This window comes from Erpetoichthys calabaricus, chromosome 1, assembly GCF_900747795.2.
Source record: "Erpetoichthys calabaricus chromosome 1, fErpCal1.3, whole genome shotgun sequence".
Taxonomy (NCBI): domain Eukaryota; kingdom Metazoa; phylum Chordata; class Cladistia; order Polypteriformes; family Polypteridae; genus Erpetoichthys; species Erpetoichthys calabaricus.
This window is the reverse complement of record NC_041394.2, coordinates 42,722,706-42,744,622: the sequence shown is the minus strand read 5'-3', so window position 1 is coordinate 42,744,622 and position 21,917 is coordinate 42,722,706. Positions and strand designations below refer to the sequence as shown.

The 21,917-nt window shown below is 40.6% G+C and overlaps 1 protein-coding gene across 1 annotated transcript in view; it reads right to left on the bottom strand.

Moving 5' to 3' along the window:
* The window catches only part of slc4a5a (solute carrier family 4 member 5a), a 154,558-nt gene that overhangs the window by 106,908 nt on the left and 25,733 nt on the right, over positions 1-21,917 (bottom strand). Inside the window, 1 exon segment of the mRNA XM_051928758.1 lies at positions 20,440-20,646. Within this exon segment, the coding sequence (XP_051784718.1) occupies positions 20,440-20,646 (207 nt within the window).

Here is a 21,917-nt window from a genome sequence, read left to right as displayed (position 1 = left end):
TTATTCCAAAATGGATTAAATTCATTTTTTTCTTTAGAATTCTACACACAACACCCCATAATGACAACGTGAAAAAAGTTTACTTGAGATTTTTACAAATTTATTAAAAATAAAAAAATTGAGAAAGCACATGTACATAAGTATTCACAGCCTTTGCCATGAAGCTCAAAATTGAGCTCAGATGTCTCCTGTTTCCCCTGATCATCCTTGAGATGTTTCTGCAGCTTAATTGGAGTCCACCTGTGGTAAATTCAGTTGATTGGACATGATTTGGAAAGGCGCACACCTGTCTATATAAGATCCCACAGTTGACAGTTCATGTCAGAGCACAAACCAAGCATGAAGTCAAAGGAATTGTCTGTAGACCTCCAAGACAGGATTGTCTCGAGGCACAAATCTGGGGAAGGTTACAGAAAAATTTCTGGTGCTTTGAAGGTCCCAATGAGCACAGTGGCCTCCATCACCCGTAAGTGGAAGAAGTTTGAAACCACCAGGACTCTTCCTAGAGCTGGCCATCCATCTAAACTGAGCGATCGGGGGAGAAGGGCCTTAGTCAGGGAGGTGACCAAGAACCCAGATGTCCTCTGTGGAGAGAGGAGAACCTTCCAGAAGGACAACCATCTCTGCAGCAATCCACCAATCAGGCCTGTATGGTAGAGTGGCCAGACGGAAGTGACTCCTTAGTAAAAAGCACATAGCAGCCCACCTGGAGTTTGCCAAAAGGCACCTGAAGGACTCTCAGACCATGAGAAAGAAAATTCGCTGGTCTGATGAGACAAAGATTGAACTCTTTGATGTGAATGCCAGGCGTCATGTTTGGAGGAAACCAGGCACCGCTCATCACCAGGCCAATACCATCCCTACAGTGAAGCATGGTGGTGGCAACATCATGCTGTGGGGATGTTTTTCAGCAGCAGGGACTGGGAGACTAGTCAGGATAAAGGGAAAGATGACTGCAGCAATGTACAGAAACATCCTGGATGAAAACCTGCTCCAGAGCGCTCTTGACCTCAGACTGGGGCGACGGTTCATCTTTCAGCAGGACAACGACCCTAAGCACACAGCCAAGATATCAAAGGAGTGGCTTCAGGACAACTCTGTGAATGTCCTTGAGTGGCCCAGCCAGAGCCCAGACTTGAATCCGATTGAACATCTGTGGAGAGATCTTAAAATGGCTGGACTGTTGGATGAACAAAGGCAACAGGAAGCACAAAGAAAGTGGGATGTAAGGCCTATCAGGTCCGATGAATGGAGGTATGTAAATGCGCAACGTGATCAAAGCCGAAAGGACTGCTGCTCGCATTGCAACCACTTATCCCTTTGCTTACAATGTTCCCAACGATGAATCTATTGTTATCAGCGAAATTTATGGACCATTCAATAGCATTAGTGTCTCTTGTGTCGTGAGGCATTTTGCTGCTGAAAGAACACACGATGAGGGATTTACTCGGTATTGTTAAAAGTGAAAAGTATTTCTACATTCCATTTGAACAGACAGTTTCATCAATGACTGGACTCCATATATATTGACACTTCAAATATCAAGGGCACTATCTAATAATAATAATAATACATTTTGCTCTGTGAAACATTTCTGCCTTTAATAGAAACGGTATAAGTCTTCAGTACTCTATCATGAGATAAGATACAGATTCACTTTTCCTATTTTTTACTTCCATTCTCTTCCTATTCTAGTACTGTAGCATTGTACCCATTTTACTAAATGGCCATTGTGCCTATTTTAATAAATGCACTTTTCTCTAGTATATGATATATTTAGTAAAAACAGTAATAAGAGCCTCCTCCTTTAGGGAGGAGACAAAAGGCTACAAAAATGGCACCTTTATTAAATAAAAAGGTAACTGCAAGAATGAATGAACAAAATGCAAATAAACAGGTAAAAAAACAACAACCCGCCAAGCCCTTCTATGCCTGCCTAAACTCCCACTGTCTGCTAAGTGTGGTAGCTCACCCACTTGCCCACCACAGTACCATACAAAAGCACCCCCATCCTCACCTACTGTTTTCTTTCTCTTCCTCCCTCCCTACTCTACACTCAAATGGTCCCTGGTGTGGAAATAATGTTAAATCTCCAAAATCACTTTAGGGGTCTGATGGGACTTTCATGTTGCTCCACAACTCCCTGTAGCAACTCTTGGTGCCCCTGCCTCCCAAAGCCCTCAGTCGGCAGTTGAAGGCCAGGTCTTCTAAGAAGCACCCCAGGGGCCTGCACTGTGTGCCCTCCGGTGATCAGGAAGTGTTGCCAAATAAAGTGTGTCCTCCTTGGCTTCACTCTGAGGAGAGCAGGTCTGTTGTCCCTATGACAGGCTGGGTTGAGGGGGGGCATTACATGTTTTCCTTTTCTACTTTCTCTCTCTCTGTCTTATGTTGGTGTTCTTATGTATTGCCATGGGTGGAGTTTGACTTTTAGGATAGGAGGACATTTATTAGAGAGACAACTGCAGTGCTATATGTTTACTTCTCAACTCAGTCAATTAGCTCCCATTGCTCGCAAGCACATAATGAAGCAAATCTCACATTAATATAATTAAAACATTGAAATTATTAAAAAGAACACAAGTATTTTAACAAAACTTTTTTTTAGTTTCTTGGTCTACTTATTGTAATTGTAATAACTTATTGTATTGTAATTCCTTTTATTTGGGATTTATTTTAGCACCACAGGGCACTGCCCCTTCCTACTACCTTTCCATGGTATTCATCTCACATACAGCACTGGGTGTACCACCCTAGTGGCCTCTGTGTTTCTACGTGGCATGTGCTGAGGCTCTCCTGCTTGGATGTTTGCTTTCTCTTGTCTGTAGAACTTCACCCTGGCCTGTGCTAGTTTTATAGTACCCTTGGGCCCTGGTAACTTCTTGCCAGTTAGACTCTCCCTCACGACATGACGTTCTTGCAGTTTAAATAAAAGTCCCAACACAGGAAGCAGACAGTTCATTCATTCACTAATCATCCCAAGCCATTAACACATCCACAATCACTTATACAAAGGTAATTTAGCATCATCCCGTAAACCTATGCATCTTTGAGGTATAGGAGGAAACTTCTCATAAACACAGGATGAACATGGAAACTCCACATAGACAATCTGCAGGTGAAAAAATGATCAGCACTGCACAACCTTGTTGTTCCTATTAATGCATTCGATTTTATTTTATTTTATTCACTGTAACATTTTACTTTCGGCAACTTATGTGTTTAATTTATCAGCTGACTCAACATTGATACTTTGTATGCTGATATGCTAGCATGTAAATTCAATAAAACACACATACAGTACACAAACACAGCAACAGAAAATGTGTACTGTACAGTACATGAGCAATGATAGACAGTTGTACTGTATTCCTACATAAAACTACATGACTAAAGCCCCTGTCACATGACAAGGGCCTTCCAGCTATATTCAGTCTTAACCTTCCTTCACATAATTATAGTGAGTTATGGACTGTCACAACACACCCCATCATGTAGTGTGACATCCCCAGTGACTTAGTCAGCAGCACTCTGAAGTCAAACAGATTTGATTTTGTCACAAGTCATAGAGGAGAGGCTCCTGTGTTTGTGTGTGTGAGAATTATCAACTAATGAGCACTCGTGTGGAAATAAAACATAACCAATGCCTAAACAGAACAAGGAGAGCCTTGCAAATAAAAAAGAGGAGGGTAATGATGGCCTAAAGAAAAAGCGAGGTTGTTATATAAATGTCTGTTTGATATCTTGTCGTTGTGCCACAACAGAGTAGAGATAGAGAGAAGTTGCACCACGTTGATAGGCTGTGAGTGAAGGAGTGTATTCCTCATCCCCTATCATTTCTACTTGTGATCTGACATCCTCAAGGCAATGAGATCAAGCAACTACAGTCTATAAGTGTGACATGTAGAAGTGACTCCAAACACAAGCAAGTGGAAAGCCTTACATTTCCATCACTAACCACTAAGAGCATCTTCATGGTTGTGAATACTTTGAGGGACAGTACCACACCTGCAAAAACGAGGATGGCCAATGAGATGGTTGAAACAAAATAAACGTTGTGGACTGTGCACTTTGCGTGATGTGTAGAGATTAGCAGCAAACACCACTGTGATAAAATCTAGAAGGGTTACACACACCAAGGAGTAAGCCAATGTCTCCACTACGGTACCATAGCAGCATCAACATACAGACGTAAAGACCCCTCAACAGTTCAGACTGCGTCAAACAACTGGGGTAGTTCAGTTTCACAGTATTACACTTGTTACACTTTGTCTGTTATGCTCTGCACAAGGAGGACTGGGAGAGGAAATGTTAGCCGAAGCCAAACTTGAGGACAGAGAGCAGCTCTTTTGTTCGCCACTACCAAAAACCTAGTCAAAGAATCATGGTAAGAAGACAAAAGCAACTTCAGGACACAGGAAGCAGGGAATCTACAGCAGAAGAACTCAATACACACACATAAAAGTATGTTTTTTGAGGTTATCCACAAACTCTAACAACAACGTGTCTGATGTGTCACTTTTTATATTATATTGTCGCGTTGATTATGCTAATTGTGGTATTTCTGGGGATGCACTCTGTTGTAACTGACACTGCGTCACAAGTATTATATTGATATACATATAACTAGCTGTGTAAGCCCGTGCTGTAAAAAACCCGGGTTTCCTAGAAACTATTGAAAACGTCAGAAATAAAATTGACATGTAGAGATGTCAGGTAATTGAAAGGAACTTCTCTAGGCATCTCTCTCCTAGGAGGACTCGATTTGCCAATGTGCTTGCATTGCTTCTGTATTAGCAGCAGGAGGAAAAGTAAAAGGGATACAGTTTTGCCGATGTTAGTGGATAAGCGAGTGTCTCTTTCTTCTGAGGTTTCATTTTGCTGACGTGCTGGCCTCGCTTGTGTTATTAGTGGCTAAGTGAGTTTTCTGTTTCCTTACCCCGACTCCACCTCTCACTTCCGGACCTGACAGACATACACACTTCCACACGTAGATGTTTATATATAAGATACCTATATATTAGTGCTGGGAGGTATACCAGTTCATACCGAAAACCATTTTTTATTTTTGTTATGCTAATGGATATTTCTTATACCACAATACCGGTTTAAATAGCCTAAACAATGTTCGGAACATGGCACAGTGGGAAACTGTTTAAGGGGGGACCTTTTTCACCACTACACCGCTAAGCAGGCATGTAATGGAGTACATGTGTTAGTGGAGGTATTGAGTGGTGAAAATGGACAGAGAACATTCCGGAACTGAAGCTGTAGCCGACTATAAAGTTGAACATGATGACACAGAAGAACTTTTGTCGAAAAAAGGAGCCATGTCTGTTGTCTGGAGATTTTGGTTTTAAAAGGTCGGGTGTGGACCAAACAACTATTTACTGCAAATGCCGTGGAGCTAAAGTTGTCGGCGTAGGCAGCAACACGAACAATTTGCTGCACCACCTTAGCCGCAAACATGCTTTGGAGTACCATGAATGAATAGAACTAAGATTGGCACCCTCCACGTCGTCCGGTAAAACTGAAAAAGCTAGAGGACACTCGAGTCAGACGTCACTTGTAGACACGTTTGCTAGAGGTACTGCTTACGACAAAAAAAGCAAGCGGTGGATCGAGATAACCAACGCCATTACAATCCATATAGCTAACGTGTCAGTGGATAGAGATTGTTAACATTAACAGAAAGTGTAGTTGGTTTACAAAAAATTATTTATCTTTATTCCTTTTCTAAGACATGTTCAGTGCAATACAACTCTGAATATTTTACTGTCTAAATGCTTCTTTGGATGGATGAAATTTATGTTGTCAAAATTATAGCTTAAGTTGTTTGCAAAATTTGTTCAATAAAAAGGTTCTTCCCTTCATTAGTGCCACCCCCTTGAAAACTATCATTTTATGGGGCCATGCAAACCTGTATTAATACTTGTGTGCACATTAAAAATTTTTTTGTACAATGTACAATTTTCATGACAGTGGAATAAGTTATTCTTTATCCTGTCTACTGCAGTAATTGCAATGGAAAATGTGGTTAACATCCACTTATGCAAAGGGGAAAAAAATACCGTGAAACTGGTATAATTTTGAAAAATAGCGTGATACAGAATTTTGGTCATACCGCCCAGCCCTTCTATATATACTGTGAGTATTACACTTACACTTTGTCTGTTATGACTTGCACAAGGCTGATTGAGAGATGGGGATGAGCGGAAGAGGAAGCTTTGACACCAGGGATTTGTTCTATAGTTTGTTGTTATCAAACTCTAATCAAAGAACAGTACTAAGAAGAAAAAAGCAAAAATACAACAACCAAGGAACCCGAAGCACAAGAACTAAGCTCACACACATAAAAGATTGATTTTTGAGGTTATCCGCAAACTCGGATAATGACGTGTCTAGTGTGTCGCTTTTTATAGTGTTGTGTCGATTACATTAATTATGGTATTTCCAGAGGTGCATACTGTAGCAACTGACACTGCATCATAAGTATTACACTTGTTACACTTTGACTGTTATGCACAAGGTGAATTGAGAAATGGTGATGGCCAGGAGAGGAAGCGTTGACCGAAACCTAAGTTGAAACGAGAGGTCTGACTTTTCATTCACTGCTACCAAAACACTAATTGAAGAATCGTAGTAAGTAGACAGAAGCAAAAAGACAGGAACCAGGGCATCTAAAGCACAAGAACTAAACACACACACCCACACACACACACAAAAGATTGATTTTTGAGGTTATCTGCAAACTTGGATAACAACGTGTCTAATGCATCACATTTACAGTATATTGTTGCGTTGATTACATTAATGGTGGTATTTCCAGACATGTGTTCTCTGACACTTCATCTTGTGTATAACACTAGTATATAAGCATTACACTTTGTCTGTTATGCACAAGGCGAATTGAGAAATGGTGTTGAACAGGACAGGAAATGTTAACCAAATCCAAAGTTGAAACCAGAGATCTGTCCTTTCATTCGTCGCTACAAAAATGCTAATTGAAGAATCATAGTAAGTAGACAAAGTAAAAAGACAGGGGCCAGGGAATCTAAAGCACAAGAAATAAACACACAGGCATAAAAGATTGATTTTTGAGGTTATCCACAGACATGGATATCGACGTGTATGTCGGTCATTTTTTATACTGTCACGTCGATTATTTTAATTACGGGATTTCCAGAGATGTGCTCTATAATAACCGATACTGCGTCACAATGATGGCAACTTAACATGGCAGTGCCAATAAAAAGTAAAATGTGACAGGAAAGATAATTATTTCATTAGTAACTGAAAATACTATTAATAATATAAACTGAGAACAAACTGTGATGCAGCACTAAGAGCAAGAAGTTAAAACGAGTGCTCAGGAATTTTTTAAAACACACAGAATCATAACAGTGTCTGCATCTGTCTATATTGCTTTTAGTTTTATTGCCTTAAATTGTGCTTCATTGTGTGATACATCATATGGCTGCAGTTTCTCTTCATATTTATTTACTTTAGCTAAATGTTATATTTTATTACTATTTGAAAATAAATGAGTAGTACAGTAAAAATGTCTCGGTTAGATGATTCCAGATTCTATAAACTCTGTAACAGGCACCATGTTTGACTCAGACTCAGGTAAAGATATAAAAATGCAGGGAAACACCACTTTCATGCAAAGAATCCAGTAATAGACGCTTATATTATATAACGTAACCTAACATTCTGAAGCCCCTAAATCCAATTCAGGGTCTTGGGGAGCATGACATAGCAGGTCACAGTCCTGGAGACAGGGTACCAGGGCATGTCTGCAATGCCAATTTAAACTCATTCAATGACACATTCAATTTCATCTGTCCGTGCTCATCTAATTCAGGCTTGCAAGTCAGACATGATGTATAATAACCTGCTAGAACACCACACTACTTTACAAACTAAGCAACACACCAGCATTCTGTATTGACTTTACAAAATCCTTGACAAACACAGGTAGCCATATTGTACAAGAAACACTCCTGTGTAAAATCTTTGATGCACCCAGGTTCTCATCGGGTTCACCTGTACAGTATGGTTTATGGACGTCAGTCGCTAACCACTTAACTGATTTGCACCTTTACAACTTAAGTCGGCACACAAACCCACTGACACACGGCACATGCCATATCCCTGCTTTGCAAGCACATTCACATGTTAAACTCTGCTGTACGTAAAGAAGGGGAGATCCACAGGCTCATACACCAGACTACACCTAGACGTCTTTTTTCCAATACATCTCTGAGTAAAGACAGCATGACGTCTGTGAGCAAGGATGAGCTCAATAGGGATATTTAAAATATATGGACTTGTACATTCAATGCAGATCTTTTGCATGCAAGACTTCCAGCCTCCTTAACGGTTCCTGAACTTTTTAAGATACCAAAACCTACCTTTCAATTTTTGGTGTATTCAGATTAAATTGGATATTTCTGAAGACTCCAAAGTATGCTGAGCTCTTCTACACAGACTTCAAATTATATCAAGCTAGAGTATCAATACTATGCTAATTCAGACTTGCTAGTTTATCCTAATGTGTGTCCCACTGAGTCCGCAGGTTGTTCAGCCTCGCCTGCCTGCCAGCCACTCCAGATACCAGCAGGCTCCTTACCTGAAGTGCTATGGGTTATCATTCCTCCCCTCTCTCTCTCTCTCTCTCTTTGTCACAGTCAAGCCTTCTGAGGTGTCTTAGATGTGGTCTCCTCGCTCCTGCTTTGCCTCTCCACTCTTATCCTCTTGCAGCTTGTTAAAAAGAGCCCCCAGACTAATGAAGGAGATTACACTGAAAGGCAGGCAGTTTCTCCAAATGCAGCACACGGAGAGGGGCCGCAGCCCTTTTCGTTGCTGTAGGCAGGAGATTAGTGACCATACAGGTATAATGAAGCATTTGGTGTGGATGGGGGCACAAGCTGGGGATATGTAAACGGGGGCTCTAATACTCTAAAAGCACAACTGTCGGCTGGCATCTGTAACCACTCCAGCAAGGCTTCCCCTCTCAGTAAGAAGCTGAGCTACTAAAGCCACACTGCATTCTTGTACACTTTTTAAAATGCATAAAGCAGTTATAAGATTGTTCTTCTCTGACAAATAAATAGGTTAATGTGAGCCAACAATAGAAATCAGCTAAAAACTAGCAAGCAAGTGTAACTGGGACCACGTAGTTTAATTGTGCTTGAAGAATTAACAAAGGTTAATATGTTTAATATGTATAAAAACACAGAATGATATTTATAGAACAGCACAATTTATACATACAATTGAATTCCATCAAAGTCATTTAGCGGTCAAGTGGTTTGGGGCAAATACCTAACTGATGAAGAATAACAAAGCCACATTTCAGACGCGGAAGTAAGAACTTCACTCTGCTCTGTACACCTAACAATACATTTCAACTTGAACACGCCTCAGTGGCGTTGAGGACAAAGAGAGCTGTCGTAATCTGGAGCAAACTATCAAGTCATACAGCTGAAGGAGAAGCCTTGACAACTGTTTAAAACGCATCCAGATGAGGTCCTGAGACAGCTTGGCTATGAGCTAACCAAACAACCTTGACGGGACTGGATGGCATTCTTCTAGTTTGTCAAATGTAGGACAGGACTCCACTTCACAAAGGACACCTAGCCAAGAAACAATTTAATGGTACTGTTTGTGATCTTACTACCTGTTCATCATATAAATACAATGCATCCGGAAAGTATTCACAGCGCATCACTTTTAGCACATTTTGTTATGTTACAGCCTTATTCCAAAATGGATTAAATTCATTTTTTTCCTCAGAATTCTACACACAACACCCCATAATGACAACGTGAAAAAAATTTACTTGAGGTTTTTGCAAATTTATTAAAAATAAAAAAACTGAGAAAGCACATGTACATAAATATTCATAGCCTTTGACATGAAGCTCAAAATTGAGCTCAGGTGCATCCTGTTTCCCCTGATCATCCTTGAGATGTTTCTGCAGCTTAATTGGAGTCCACCTGTGGTAAATTCAGTTGATTGGACATGATTTGGAAAGGCACACACCTGTCTATATAAAGTCCCACAGTTGACAGTTCATGTCAGAGCACAAACCAAGCATGAAGTCAAAGGAATTGTCTGTAGACCTCCGAGACAGGATTGTCTTGAGGCACAAATCTGGGGAAGGTTACAGAAAAATTTCTGCTGCTTTGAAGGTCCCAATGAGCACAGTGGCTTCCATCATCCGTAAGTGGAAGAAGTTTGAAACCACCAGGACTCTTCCTAGAGCTGGCCAGCCATCTAAACTGAGCGATCGGGGGAGAAGGGCCTTAGTCAGGGAGGTGACCAAGAACCCGATGGTCACTCTGTCAGAGCTCCAGAGGTCCTCTGTGGAGAGAGGAGAACCTTCCAGAAGGACAACCATCTCTGCAGCAATCCACCAATCAGGCCTGTATGGTAGAGTGGCCAGACGGAAGCCACTCCTGAGTAAAAGGCACATGGCAGCCCGCCTGGAGTTTGCCAAAAGGCACCTGAAAATTCTCTGGTCTGATGAAACAAAGATTGAACTCTTTGGTGTGAATGCCAGGCGTCACGTGTGGAGGAAACCAGGCACTGCTCATCACCAGGCCAATACCATCCCTACAGTGAAGCATGGTGGTGGCAGCATCATGCTGTGGGGATGTTTTTCAGCGGCAGGAACTGGGAGACTAGTCAGGATAAAGGGAAAGATGACTGTAGCAATGTACAGAGACATCCTGGATGAAAACCTGCTCCAGAGCGCTCTTGACCTCAGACTGGGGCGACGGTTCATCTTTCAGCAGGACAACGACCCTAAGCACACAGCCAAGATATCAAAGGAGTGGCTTCAGGACAACTCTGAATGTCCTTGAGTGGCCCAGCCGGAGCCCAGACTTGAATCCGATTGAACATCTCTGGAGAGATCTTAAAATGGCTGTGCACCGACGCTTCCCATCCAATCTGATGGAGCTTGAGAGGTGCTGCAAAGAGGAATGGGCGAAACTGGCCAAGGATAGGTGTGCCAAGCTTGTGGCATCATATTCAAAAAGACTTGAGGCTGTAATTGCTGCCAAAGGTGCCTCAACAAAGTATTGAGCAAAGGCTGTGAATACTTATGCACATGTGATTTCTCAGTTTTTTTATTTTTAATAAATTTGCAAAAACCTTAAGTAAACTTTTTTCACATTGTCATTATGGGGTGTTGTGTGTAGAATTCTGAGGAAAAAAATGAATTTAATCCATTTTGGAATAAGGCTGTAACATAACAAAATGTGGAAAAAGTGATGCGCTATGAATACTTTCCGGATGCACTGTAAATATTGCAACGACCCAAGGGGTGCGAGAGACAGAAGAACTGATTTAGCCACCTTATGCCAGTCCATTGGTGTGGCTCTAATGAAGACCGTTGCCTTTTTCAGTGATGCTTCCACCATGCTGCCCAGGTCTTCTGTGGTGTGCTCCCAGCTGCCTCATTCCCCTGGCATGCCAGCCAGCTACACCTCATTGCACTCACCTAAAGTAAATCACTGCAACTGTCACAATATCCTCTGTTTATTTGAGCCAACCTAAGACCAGGATCTACATCCAGTGCTCATCAATAATCCTCAGCAGCACAAAGACACGGAATAAAGTGCTTACTCACAGTGCCATGTCTGAACCTCCTCTCATGCTGTTCAAGGGGCAGCTTATATAGCAGAATTCTCTTGGTTTCCCGGCCCCTCATACAGACCGATAGTCTTCAGAAGCAGGAACATGCACAATAAATTGCTTAACCAGTCCTGAGTCTGAACTCCCTCTCAAACTATTCAAGGGGCTGTTTATATAGTTGGCTTCACTGGGTATCCCCACCCTTTGTGATAGTCTACAACATCCTGAAGCGTGTGTCCCTCTCATGTCAGGACCCAGGGTCTTTACACTGCATTGCTCTCAGGACTGTCGCCCTCAAAGTTAACACAAAGTTCCTTTTCTTACGGGATGTGAGGCAGCCTGGTTCAGCAAGTATGAAACAAGCCATTGTAACAGTGGCCTGTATTTGGGTTATTAGCCAGTTCTATCCCACTTTTAACACCAATGACCCAACCCAGTGGAATATGAGAGATGGAGGAACAGATTCTGCCATCTTATGCCAGAAATCTGAAGTCACCCTAAAAAGGACCTTTGGCTTCTTCAGCAATGCCTCCACCACACTACCCAGGTCCCTTGCATCACCACATGCTACCAGTTGCCTTGTCTTTTTGGCCTGCACACACATTCCAGTCAGGTCCATCCCACTCTGCTCAACCTGGATCAGAAGCAACCTGACTGTTACACTATCTCCTGGTTCCATGAGCCGAGCTAAGGCCCGGTTCCATGTCCATTGCTATGTACACAGGCTGATAGTTCTCAGCAGCAGAAAGACATGAAATTAGATGCTTACTCACAGTATCCCCTCACACACTGTATACGGAGCCACTTATATAGCCAGCTTCTCTAGGTATTCTTGACCCCTACGATAATCTGCAGACCCCTGAAGACCGTGTCTCTCTTTGGTCCAGACCCATGGGTGCTACAGTATTTACCTCTAAAAACGCTGCAGATGATAATGTTCTAATAAATAAAAGTAACAAGAGTACCAGCTTTCTAGTGATCACACAGCAATGGAAACTAAACCTGCTGTATGGCAGTTTAAACTCAAATTCACCTGCCAATGGCAGATCAACACTGCTCTCAAAACAGCCATAACCTGAATATACTGATTATGTATTGTCAAGCCCCCATAATTATGTTCAGAATCACAGGGGGCGGGAGCCTGACATAGTGATATGAGATACAAGGACAGTATGAGAATCCACTGCACTTACACTCAATCATAATCAGTGCTAGTTGCCACCTAGCTTTACAAGCTTATCTGAGGAATATAGTTATAAAATCAAAACCCACTGACAAAGAAACACAGAAACAGGGAGAAGGTGCCATCTCCACATCCACCTTAATTAAAGGATGTGTCTGTGTGTCTGTTGGTGTCCTATGTCCTGTCATTCCAACAGATGGTGCAGCATATACATTAACACTGCCTTTATGAATCCCATACCCAATGGCATTTAGCAATGACACATGCATTGTATGGTGCACTGCAAGCATTAATGCTGAGGTCTTCATTGATTACATAGATTTCAACCTGTCTTAGATGGTGTCACACATGTGCATTTGCGAGACAGTCAATGAGCTTAACTATAGATAGATAGATAGATAGATAGATAGATAGATAGATAGATAGATAGATAGATAGATAGATAGATAGATAGATAGATAGATAGATACTTTATTAATCCCAAGGGGAAATTCACATACTCCAGCAACAGCATACTGATAAAAAACAATATTAAATTAAAGAGTGATAAAAATGCAGGTAAAACAGACAATATGCTAGACCAAGGGTTGACGATGCACTCTGACACCTTTTCTGCTTCCTCTGTTGACCTCACTCCTGACTCCACCTCTCTGACCTCACTCCTGACTCCACCCATCAAAACACTCCCCCTCCTGATTACCCTATATAAAACCACCATGTTTTACGTCTTAACAGTTCAGTTGTGGTTGACTCAGTCTATTAAGACTACTCTGTTGCTCAAAGATGAGAATCCTTTTATTTAAGTATACAGGGTAGCTACCACAAACCTTTTTCTGGGTCTTTGTCTCTTTTTTTACAACAAGTAGCACAGCCTGCAGACAATAACTGGACTGTGAAGACAGAAATTAGAGGCTGTGATAGCAACTCTAACCACTATAACATCATACCACCCCCCAAAACTAACTGAACTTAAAATTGTTTGGCTATTCTATGAACTCAATATGTACGGCTATCTTAAATATTTTTATTTTATTAATTTTCATTGTAATCATTCCATACAAACAGATCAATTTATAACCCAACAAATTTGAAAACAAATCAAACCCCACCCCTGAGAAGGAGAGCTTAGCTAAAGGAAAATTTCTTTAAGCTTTTTAATAAGGCAACATTAGACAAAAGAAGGGGAGAAGTAAATATCTATATAAATAAGAGATGGAGAAGGGAGTTAAATGCCATAATAGTTATTTCTCTTATTCTAAAATAATATTGATTAAATCCTGCCATGTTTTGAAAAAATTTTGTACAGATCCTCTAACTGAAAATTTGATTTTTTCCAATTTCAAATAATATAAAACATCGGTTTCCCACTGACTTATAAGAGGAGAATTAGGATTCTTCCAATTTAACAAAATAAGTCTGCGTGCCAAAAGTGTAGTGAATGCAATCACCGTTTGTTTGTCCTTCTCCAATTCCAGTCCATCTGGAAGGACACCAAACACAGCTGTTAGTGGGTTAGGAGGGATTGTGATACTAAGGCTGTCTGAGAGGCACTTAAAAATTTTTGTCCAAAATGATGTTAGTTTGGTGCAGGCCCAGAACATGTGACCCAGTGAGGCAGGAGCTTGGTTGCAGCGCTCGCAGGTTGGATCCTGGCCTGGAAACATTTTGGACAGTTTTAAGCGAGACAGATGAGCTCGATATATAATTTTTAGTTGAATAATTCTATGCTTTGCGCATATAGAACTCAAGTGAATTCTCTGCTTTGCTACCTTCCACTCCTTTTCTGATATATTGATTAAGAGATCTTCTTCCCAATGTCCTCTTGGGTCTTTGAAAGGTAGGGACTCTAATAAGATTTTATATATTGCGGAAATAGTGTTTGTTTCCTCGGAATTGAGCAGTATTTTTTCCAGCATTGTGGAGGGTGCAAGGTGGGGGAAGTCGGGCAATTTCTGTTTAACAAAATTTCTAATTTGAAGATAGTAAAAGAAATGTGTAGCTGGGAGGTTAAATTTTGAACGTAATTGTTCAAAAGATGTAAATATGTTGTCTATATAAAGATCTCTGAGCATTTTAATCCCAAAACTTTTCCAGGTATTAAAGACTGGATATACTTGTGAAGGTTGAAAGAGGTGGTTCTCTTGCAGAGGTGCCACTGATAAAAGATTTTCCATCTTAAAATGCTTCCTAATTTGGTTCCATATTCTGAGTGAGTAAAGCACAATTGGGTTATTAGTATATTTGCGATAACTTTCATTTATTGGAGAGCAGAGCAGGGAATATAAAGAAGTACTACAGAATTTTACTTCTATTGCAGACCAAGCCTGGGTATGTGCATTTATTTGTGTCCAGGTTTTTATGGCTTGTATGTTTGCTGCCCAGTAATAAAACTGAAAATTAGGTAAAGCCATGCCACCTTCTGCCTGAGGTCTTTGTAGGGTCGCTCTTCGGATACGTGGGTGTTTTGAGTTCCAAATGAATGAGGTTATTATTGAATCTAACTGTTTAAAAAACGATTTATTGATATATATTGAAATGTTTTGAAATAAAAAGAGAAGTTTAGGAAGGATATTCATCTTAACAATGTTAATTCTTCCGGCTAGAGTGAGATGAAGGGTTGACCATCTATGCAAGTCTTGCTTAATTTTTTCCATACAGACGCCAAAATTTTGTTGATAAAGAGCTTTATGTTTACTTGTGATATTTACCCCTAGGTATTTAAACTGATCTGCTATGGTAAAAGGTAGGGTGTCTAATCTAATATTATATGCTTGTGAGTTCACTGGAAAGAGTATACTTTTATTCAGATTAATTCTAAGACCAGATATCTTTTGAAATTCTGTTAGTGCTGTTAAAACAGCAGGGACAGTGTTTTCTGGGTCCGATATATATAAGACCATATCATCTGCATATAGAGAAATTTTCTGTTCCAGTCCTTCTCTGACAATCCCCTTTATCTGATAAGAATTTCGGCAGCGAACCGCCAGTGGTTCAATAGCGATTGCAAACAACAGTGGCGACAAGGGACATCCTTGTCTGGTACCACGTTCTAGTTTAAAGTAGTCTGAGCAAATTTTATTAATACAAACTGAAGCTTCTGGACTGGTATACAGTAGTTTGATCCAAGCACAAATATTCGGGCCAAACCCAAATTTCTCCAGTGCAGTGAAAAGGTAATTCCATTCGATCATATCAAATGCCTTTTCTGCATCTAATGATAGTAATATCTCTGGGGTGTTTGATTTTGCTGGTGAATATATAACATTAAACAAGCGTCGGAGATTTGAAGATAGATGTCGGCCTTTAATAAATCCAGTTTGATCTTGTGATATTACCGAGGGCAGCACTTTCTCCATCCTTCTAGCTAGGATTTTTGAGAGTATCTTAACATCATTATTCAGGAGTGAAATTGGTCTATATGATGCACATTGTAACAAGTCCTTATTTTGTTTAGGAAAGACGGTGATTAATGCTTGACGAAATGTTTGAGGTAGTATTTGGTGGTCTTTAGCTTCTGTAAATGTTACCAATAAGAGTGGAGCTAGCTGAGTGGAGAATTTCTTATAAAACTCTACGGGGTAACCATCAGGGCCTGATGATTTCCCGCTTTGTAGTGACTTTATAGCGTAGTAATTCTGTTAGCGTTAGAGGTTTATCCAGTTCCTCAGCACTTAAAGCATCTATTTGTAGTATTTGTAAATTATCCAGAAATGCATTAGATTGCGTGTTGTCTTCTTTGGGCTCAGTGGAATATAAAGACTTATAGTAATCTCTAAATGTGTGCATTATTTTATTATGGTCGATGATTTCTTCTCCATTCTTGTTGGTGATTACTGGTATTGCATTGTGAACTTCTTGTTTATGAATTTGTTGAGCTAAAAGCTTATTAGCTGTTTCTCTGTGTTCATAGTAATGCTGTCTAGACTTATAAATAAGTTGTTCAGTTTCTTTAGTTGTTAAGATGTTAAGTTCTGTATGCAGGGCCTGCCTTTTCCTGTGAAGAGCTTCACTTGGACGCCTGGCTTGTTCTTCATCTATTCTAGTAATTTAATTTCTTAGCTCTGACACTTTCTTGGTTTCTAATTTATTTCTATGGGAAAGATATGAAATAATCTGGCCTCTTAAGAAGGCCTTTAGAGTTTCCCAGAGTGTTCCTGCAGAAACCTCTGTGGACGTGTTTGTCTCTAGGAAGAAGCTGATTTGTTTGGATATAAATTCTGTGCAGTTCTCGTCTGCCAATAAAAGAGGGTTAAGACGCCATCTGCGAGGTGAGTATGAGGGGCTTATTGATTTTAGCTCCAAGACTAGAGGGGCATGGTCAGAGATAACAATTGTGTCATATTTGCATGATTTAATTGTAGGCAGGAAATTATTATCTATAAAAAAATAATCAATTCTTGAGTAGCTATAATGCACTGGTGAGTAGAACGAATATGTTCTTGAGTTTGGGTTAAGAAACCTCCAGGGGTCTGATAAGTTGTGATCATTTAAAAACTGTGTAATTATCTTTGCAGTATTAGATGTCGTCCCCCCTGTCACAGGAGTCCTATCTAAGAGTGGATTTAAAACACAATTAAAGTCCCCAGCCATTATAATTTTATGAGTGTTCACATTGGGAATGGATGCAAATAGATTTTGCATGAATTCCTTATCATCAACATTGGGTGCATAAACATTTATCAAAATCATTTTACTGTTATATAAGTTGCCCATGACCATCACATATCTCCCTTCAGGGTCCGACACTACCTCTGATGCTACAAATGCAACTGTTCTATGTATGAGAATTCCCACCCCTCTAGTTTTCTTTATAAAGCTAGAATGGAACATTTGGCCAGTCCAGTCTTTTTGTAATCTGAACTGATCCTTGGTTAGTAAGTGGGTCTCCTGTAGAAATACTATTTTAGCGTTTAAGCCTGTTAGGTGAGAGCATACTTGTACGGCTAACTTAATTCTCTTCATGCCATAACTGGGCTTTAATCAACCTGAGGGGCTTAGCAGGGGCAACATCTAGAGTATACTCTGCTGACGGTAATATACAGAAGGGAGAAATGTTAAAACTCTTCAAACAACATACTCCTATGTGAAGAAAAATTAACTTGCATCTGTGAAATGTAACTCATTAAAAATATAAATTTTGGAGAAATTCTTTAAAAAAATCTTCTGCCCGCAAAGTAAAGTCCACTTTTTTTTATCTCAGATAAAAGATGGAAATCTAATTGCTGGCTCAGTTCAGGTTGGAAGAAAAGGGCACTTGTGTTTAATAAACAAACTTCCACAAGTCTCAACCTCTTAGTCACAGATGAAGAGGCAGCAAAAGAGATTGATGACTGATGGCACAGAGGGTATGCACACATAATTTAGGAGGAAGTGCTTCAAGGGAGTCGACAACGTGGATTTGTAGGTCATTAAAGTGCCACACATGTGAAGGTGGCACAGAATATTACTGGCACCTAGCCGCCTTCTCTTCAGGACATGCACAACCCTCACTGTCATAAAAAGGGCACGCAGGATAATATAAAGAATCCATTGATCCTGCACAGCCGCTTTTCTCACTCCTTTCATTTGGCAAATGACAACACAGTCACTGGAACTCACACCATAAGATTCAGGGACAGGTTCAATTCACAGGTTATAAGGTCATTGAACAGTCAACAACTGATGTAACATAACAAACAGTGCAAATCCTTTTATATATATATATATATATATATAGAGAGAGAGAGAGAGAGAGAGAGAGAGAGAGAGAGAGAGAGAGAGAGAGAGACCTTATATAAATACATATATAAATGGCCTTTTAACACATCTTCTTAAGTTGCAGCCTTATAATAAAATCATATAGCTAATACATTCTTTTTTTCCTTAATCAAGTAACACTCCAGAATGACAAAGCAAAAACAGGATTTTAAATATTTTTTCAAATATATTACAAATGTAAAAAATAAGAAACCTGAAATATCACATTGACACAAGTATTTAGACCATTCTCTCAGTAGTTAGTTGAAGCCCCTTTGGCAGCAAATCCAGCTTGAAGTCTTTTTAGGTTTGACCCAACAAGTTTTACACACCTGGTTTTGGAGATTTTCTGCCATTCTTCTCTGCACATCCTTTCAAGTTCTGTCAGGTTGGAAAGAGACCATTGATGGATAGTTATTTTAAGGTCTCTCTAGAGATGTTTGACTGGGTTCAAATCTGGGCTCTGCCTGGACAACTAAAGTACATTCCCAGAGTTGATCCTACGCCATTCCTGTGTTGTCTTTCCTTTGAGCTTAGGGCCATTGTCTTATTGGAAGGTGACTCTTCAGCTCAGCTCAGAGTACTCTGGAGCACATTTTCATTAAGGATTTTTTTGTATATTGTCCAATCCAGACTAGCCTACCGGCCTTCCTCCAGCATGATGGTGCCACCCAGGGCTAGTTTTGGAACACTTAGGCTGGTGGGGCCTATGTAAATAGCATGACTGAAGAGCAGAGGGGAGTCCTTCTTGACATTTCCAAGAACACATTTGACTAGGTGGTGGTGGGGTCCATCTTCACATTTCCCATGGGGTCCATCTTCACATTTCCCACAGCACAATCACGACTTTGAAATGTGATTGAGGGGGAGAAGGCACAAGAAATAATGCCCCCGGAGCACCTGCTGGATCCGGCCTTGCTACTACCTCCATGCTTCACCGTTGGCATGGTGTTGCATGAGTGATGAGCGGTGCTTCGTTCACTGCAGACATGATCCTCTGAATTGAGACCAGATAGTTCAACCTTGGGGTTATCGGACTACAGAATCTTATTTCTCATAGTCTGAGAGTCCTTTAGGAGACTCTTTGCAAACTCCAAACATGCTTTCATGTATTGTGTAGCCACTCTGCCACAAAGTCAAGATTAGTGGAGTGCTGAAGTAGTGGTTTCTCTTCTTGAAGTTTTTTTCATCTCCACATTGGTTTTCTGTAGCTCAGCCAGAGTGACAATTGGGTTCTTGGTCACCTTTCTAATCGAGGCCCTTCTCCACTGATTGCTCAGTTTGCTTGGGTGGCCATAATTAGCCATGGTTATTCCAAACTTCTTTCATTTATGAATTATGGAGGCCACTATGCTCTTTATAACCTTAAATGCTACAGAACATTGTGCATCCTTCCTCAGATCTTTGTTTTGACACAATGATGTCTCTAAGCTCTTCAGGCAGTTCCTTCAACCTCACGGTTTGGTTTTTGCTCTGATACATAGTGTCACCTGTGGACCTTCTGTAGACAAATGTGTGTGCCTTTTCTAATCAAATCCAAGTAGTTGAATTGACCATAGGTGGTCTCTAAACAATTTGTAGAAACATCTCGATGATGATCAAGAGAATGGGATGCACCTGAGCCAGATTTCAAGTGTTATAGCAAAGGGTCTGAATACTTGTGTCAATGTGACATTTCAGTTTTTAACTTTTAATAAATTTGTAAATATTTCTAAAATTCTGTTTTCATTTTATCATTCTGGGATATTGGATGTTGTTTGATAAGGCACAAAATGAATTTAAATGACATAACAAAATGTTGTACTATGTACACATGACAATAACCTTGAATTGAGTTGACATATTTATAATTTAAATTTTCACTGTCCACTTACTGGTACAGTAAGCAATATCTGCAGTGGAAAGCTCCTGGGGGTTCTCCAGACCACCTTCATCCGTATCAGAGCGATTGTGCCTTTCTCTCTCATAGTGTCTGTCCTGGTCCACTTCACTGATATCACGACTTGATGTTGACCTCCTTCTCCTCCGCTTTCTCCGATAGCCCCGCGGAACTGGGACACCAATGTAAATGGAGTGGTGATCTGAAACCAAAACGAGACCACTACAATGAAGTAAGTGAGACGTGTTTCCAGGACTGTGTCATGCATTTATTATTTCAACTTAAAAATGTTTAGGTGTGCTCTCCATTTGCCAGAGAGCTGGAGATATTGCAGCTGGTCCAGCTTAACAGTACTGATTTGGGCAGACTGAAGAGCTCTGGAAATAGAAAATGGTTAACCAATCAATGGTAAGCAGAGCGGACTGCTCCAAGCTGGGAATTATAATCAAAAATCACAACAGAGACATCTACATGGTAATCACATCACTTACTCTTATGGGAAACAGACAGATTTGCCAATCACATTGAACAACGTCTCGTCGGTAGGGATGTCAAACTTGACAACTGCAGTTGCTGATGTTGATGCTTGAGGATGTTAGATTACATAACTAAATATCACAGGAGGGGACAAGTCAGATTAATATGTGGTGACTTTTCAGCACAATTTCATATTTCCAAAATATTGCAAGTTTGCCGCTTTTTCTGAGAACCAATAATGTGCTAAACAGATGGAGCCCTAGGCAGGGATGGGAGATGGCACCACTCCGTGCCTATAGTGGGTAGTCAGTAATAGACTTTGACGACTTTAGTGTCTGGAGCGTATGGCAATTCATTTTCATAATTGCATAATTGGTGCCACTCTGTGTTTTAACTGCTAAATTTATGGAGCACATGCCCATTACCTTTCATATACAGCACCCATCAGATGACAGGGCACAGACAGTGCTACTAGACGTCGACAACTGGGGAGGTCCCCTTCACTCTCCAGAGAGAACGCCCCTTCGGTTACATAACAGAGCAAACAACCCTTAACTTTCTTAAACGGTGCCCTTAATAGACTGAATGGCTCAATCTGTACTCACCATTCCATATTTGTTTGGTGTACAGACCCTGTACCGCACTGGGGGGACTGCCCATGTTTCCCATACCTAAATCTACCCCTGACTGATGCTGGTTTAAGGGGTGATATACTAAAGCTCTTTACTGCAATGCAGTGTGGTCTAGGAATTCCTTAACTCCCCAGACCTCCAGGAACAGTGGGGTGGTTAGTTTACCACACACTGGAGTTTTATTTGACATCACTAATCAACAATGAACTGAAAAGACTAGCTTACACTTGACATAACAACTGTACAACTCTGTTATTAACATTTAAGGCCATCCATAACCTCGCCCCTCCATATCTGTCTGACCTTCTTCATGTTGCCATTCCATTCCGTATCCTTAGATCGTCTTCCTCCACCCATCTGACCG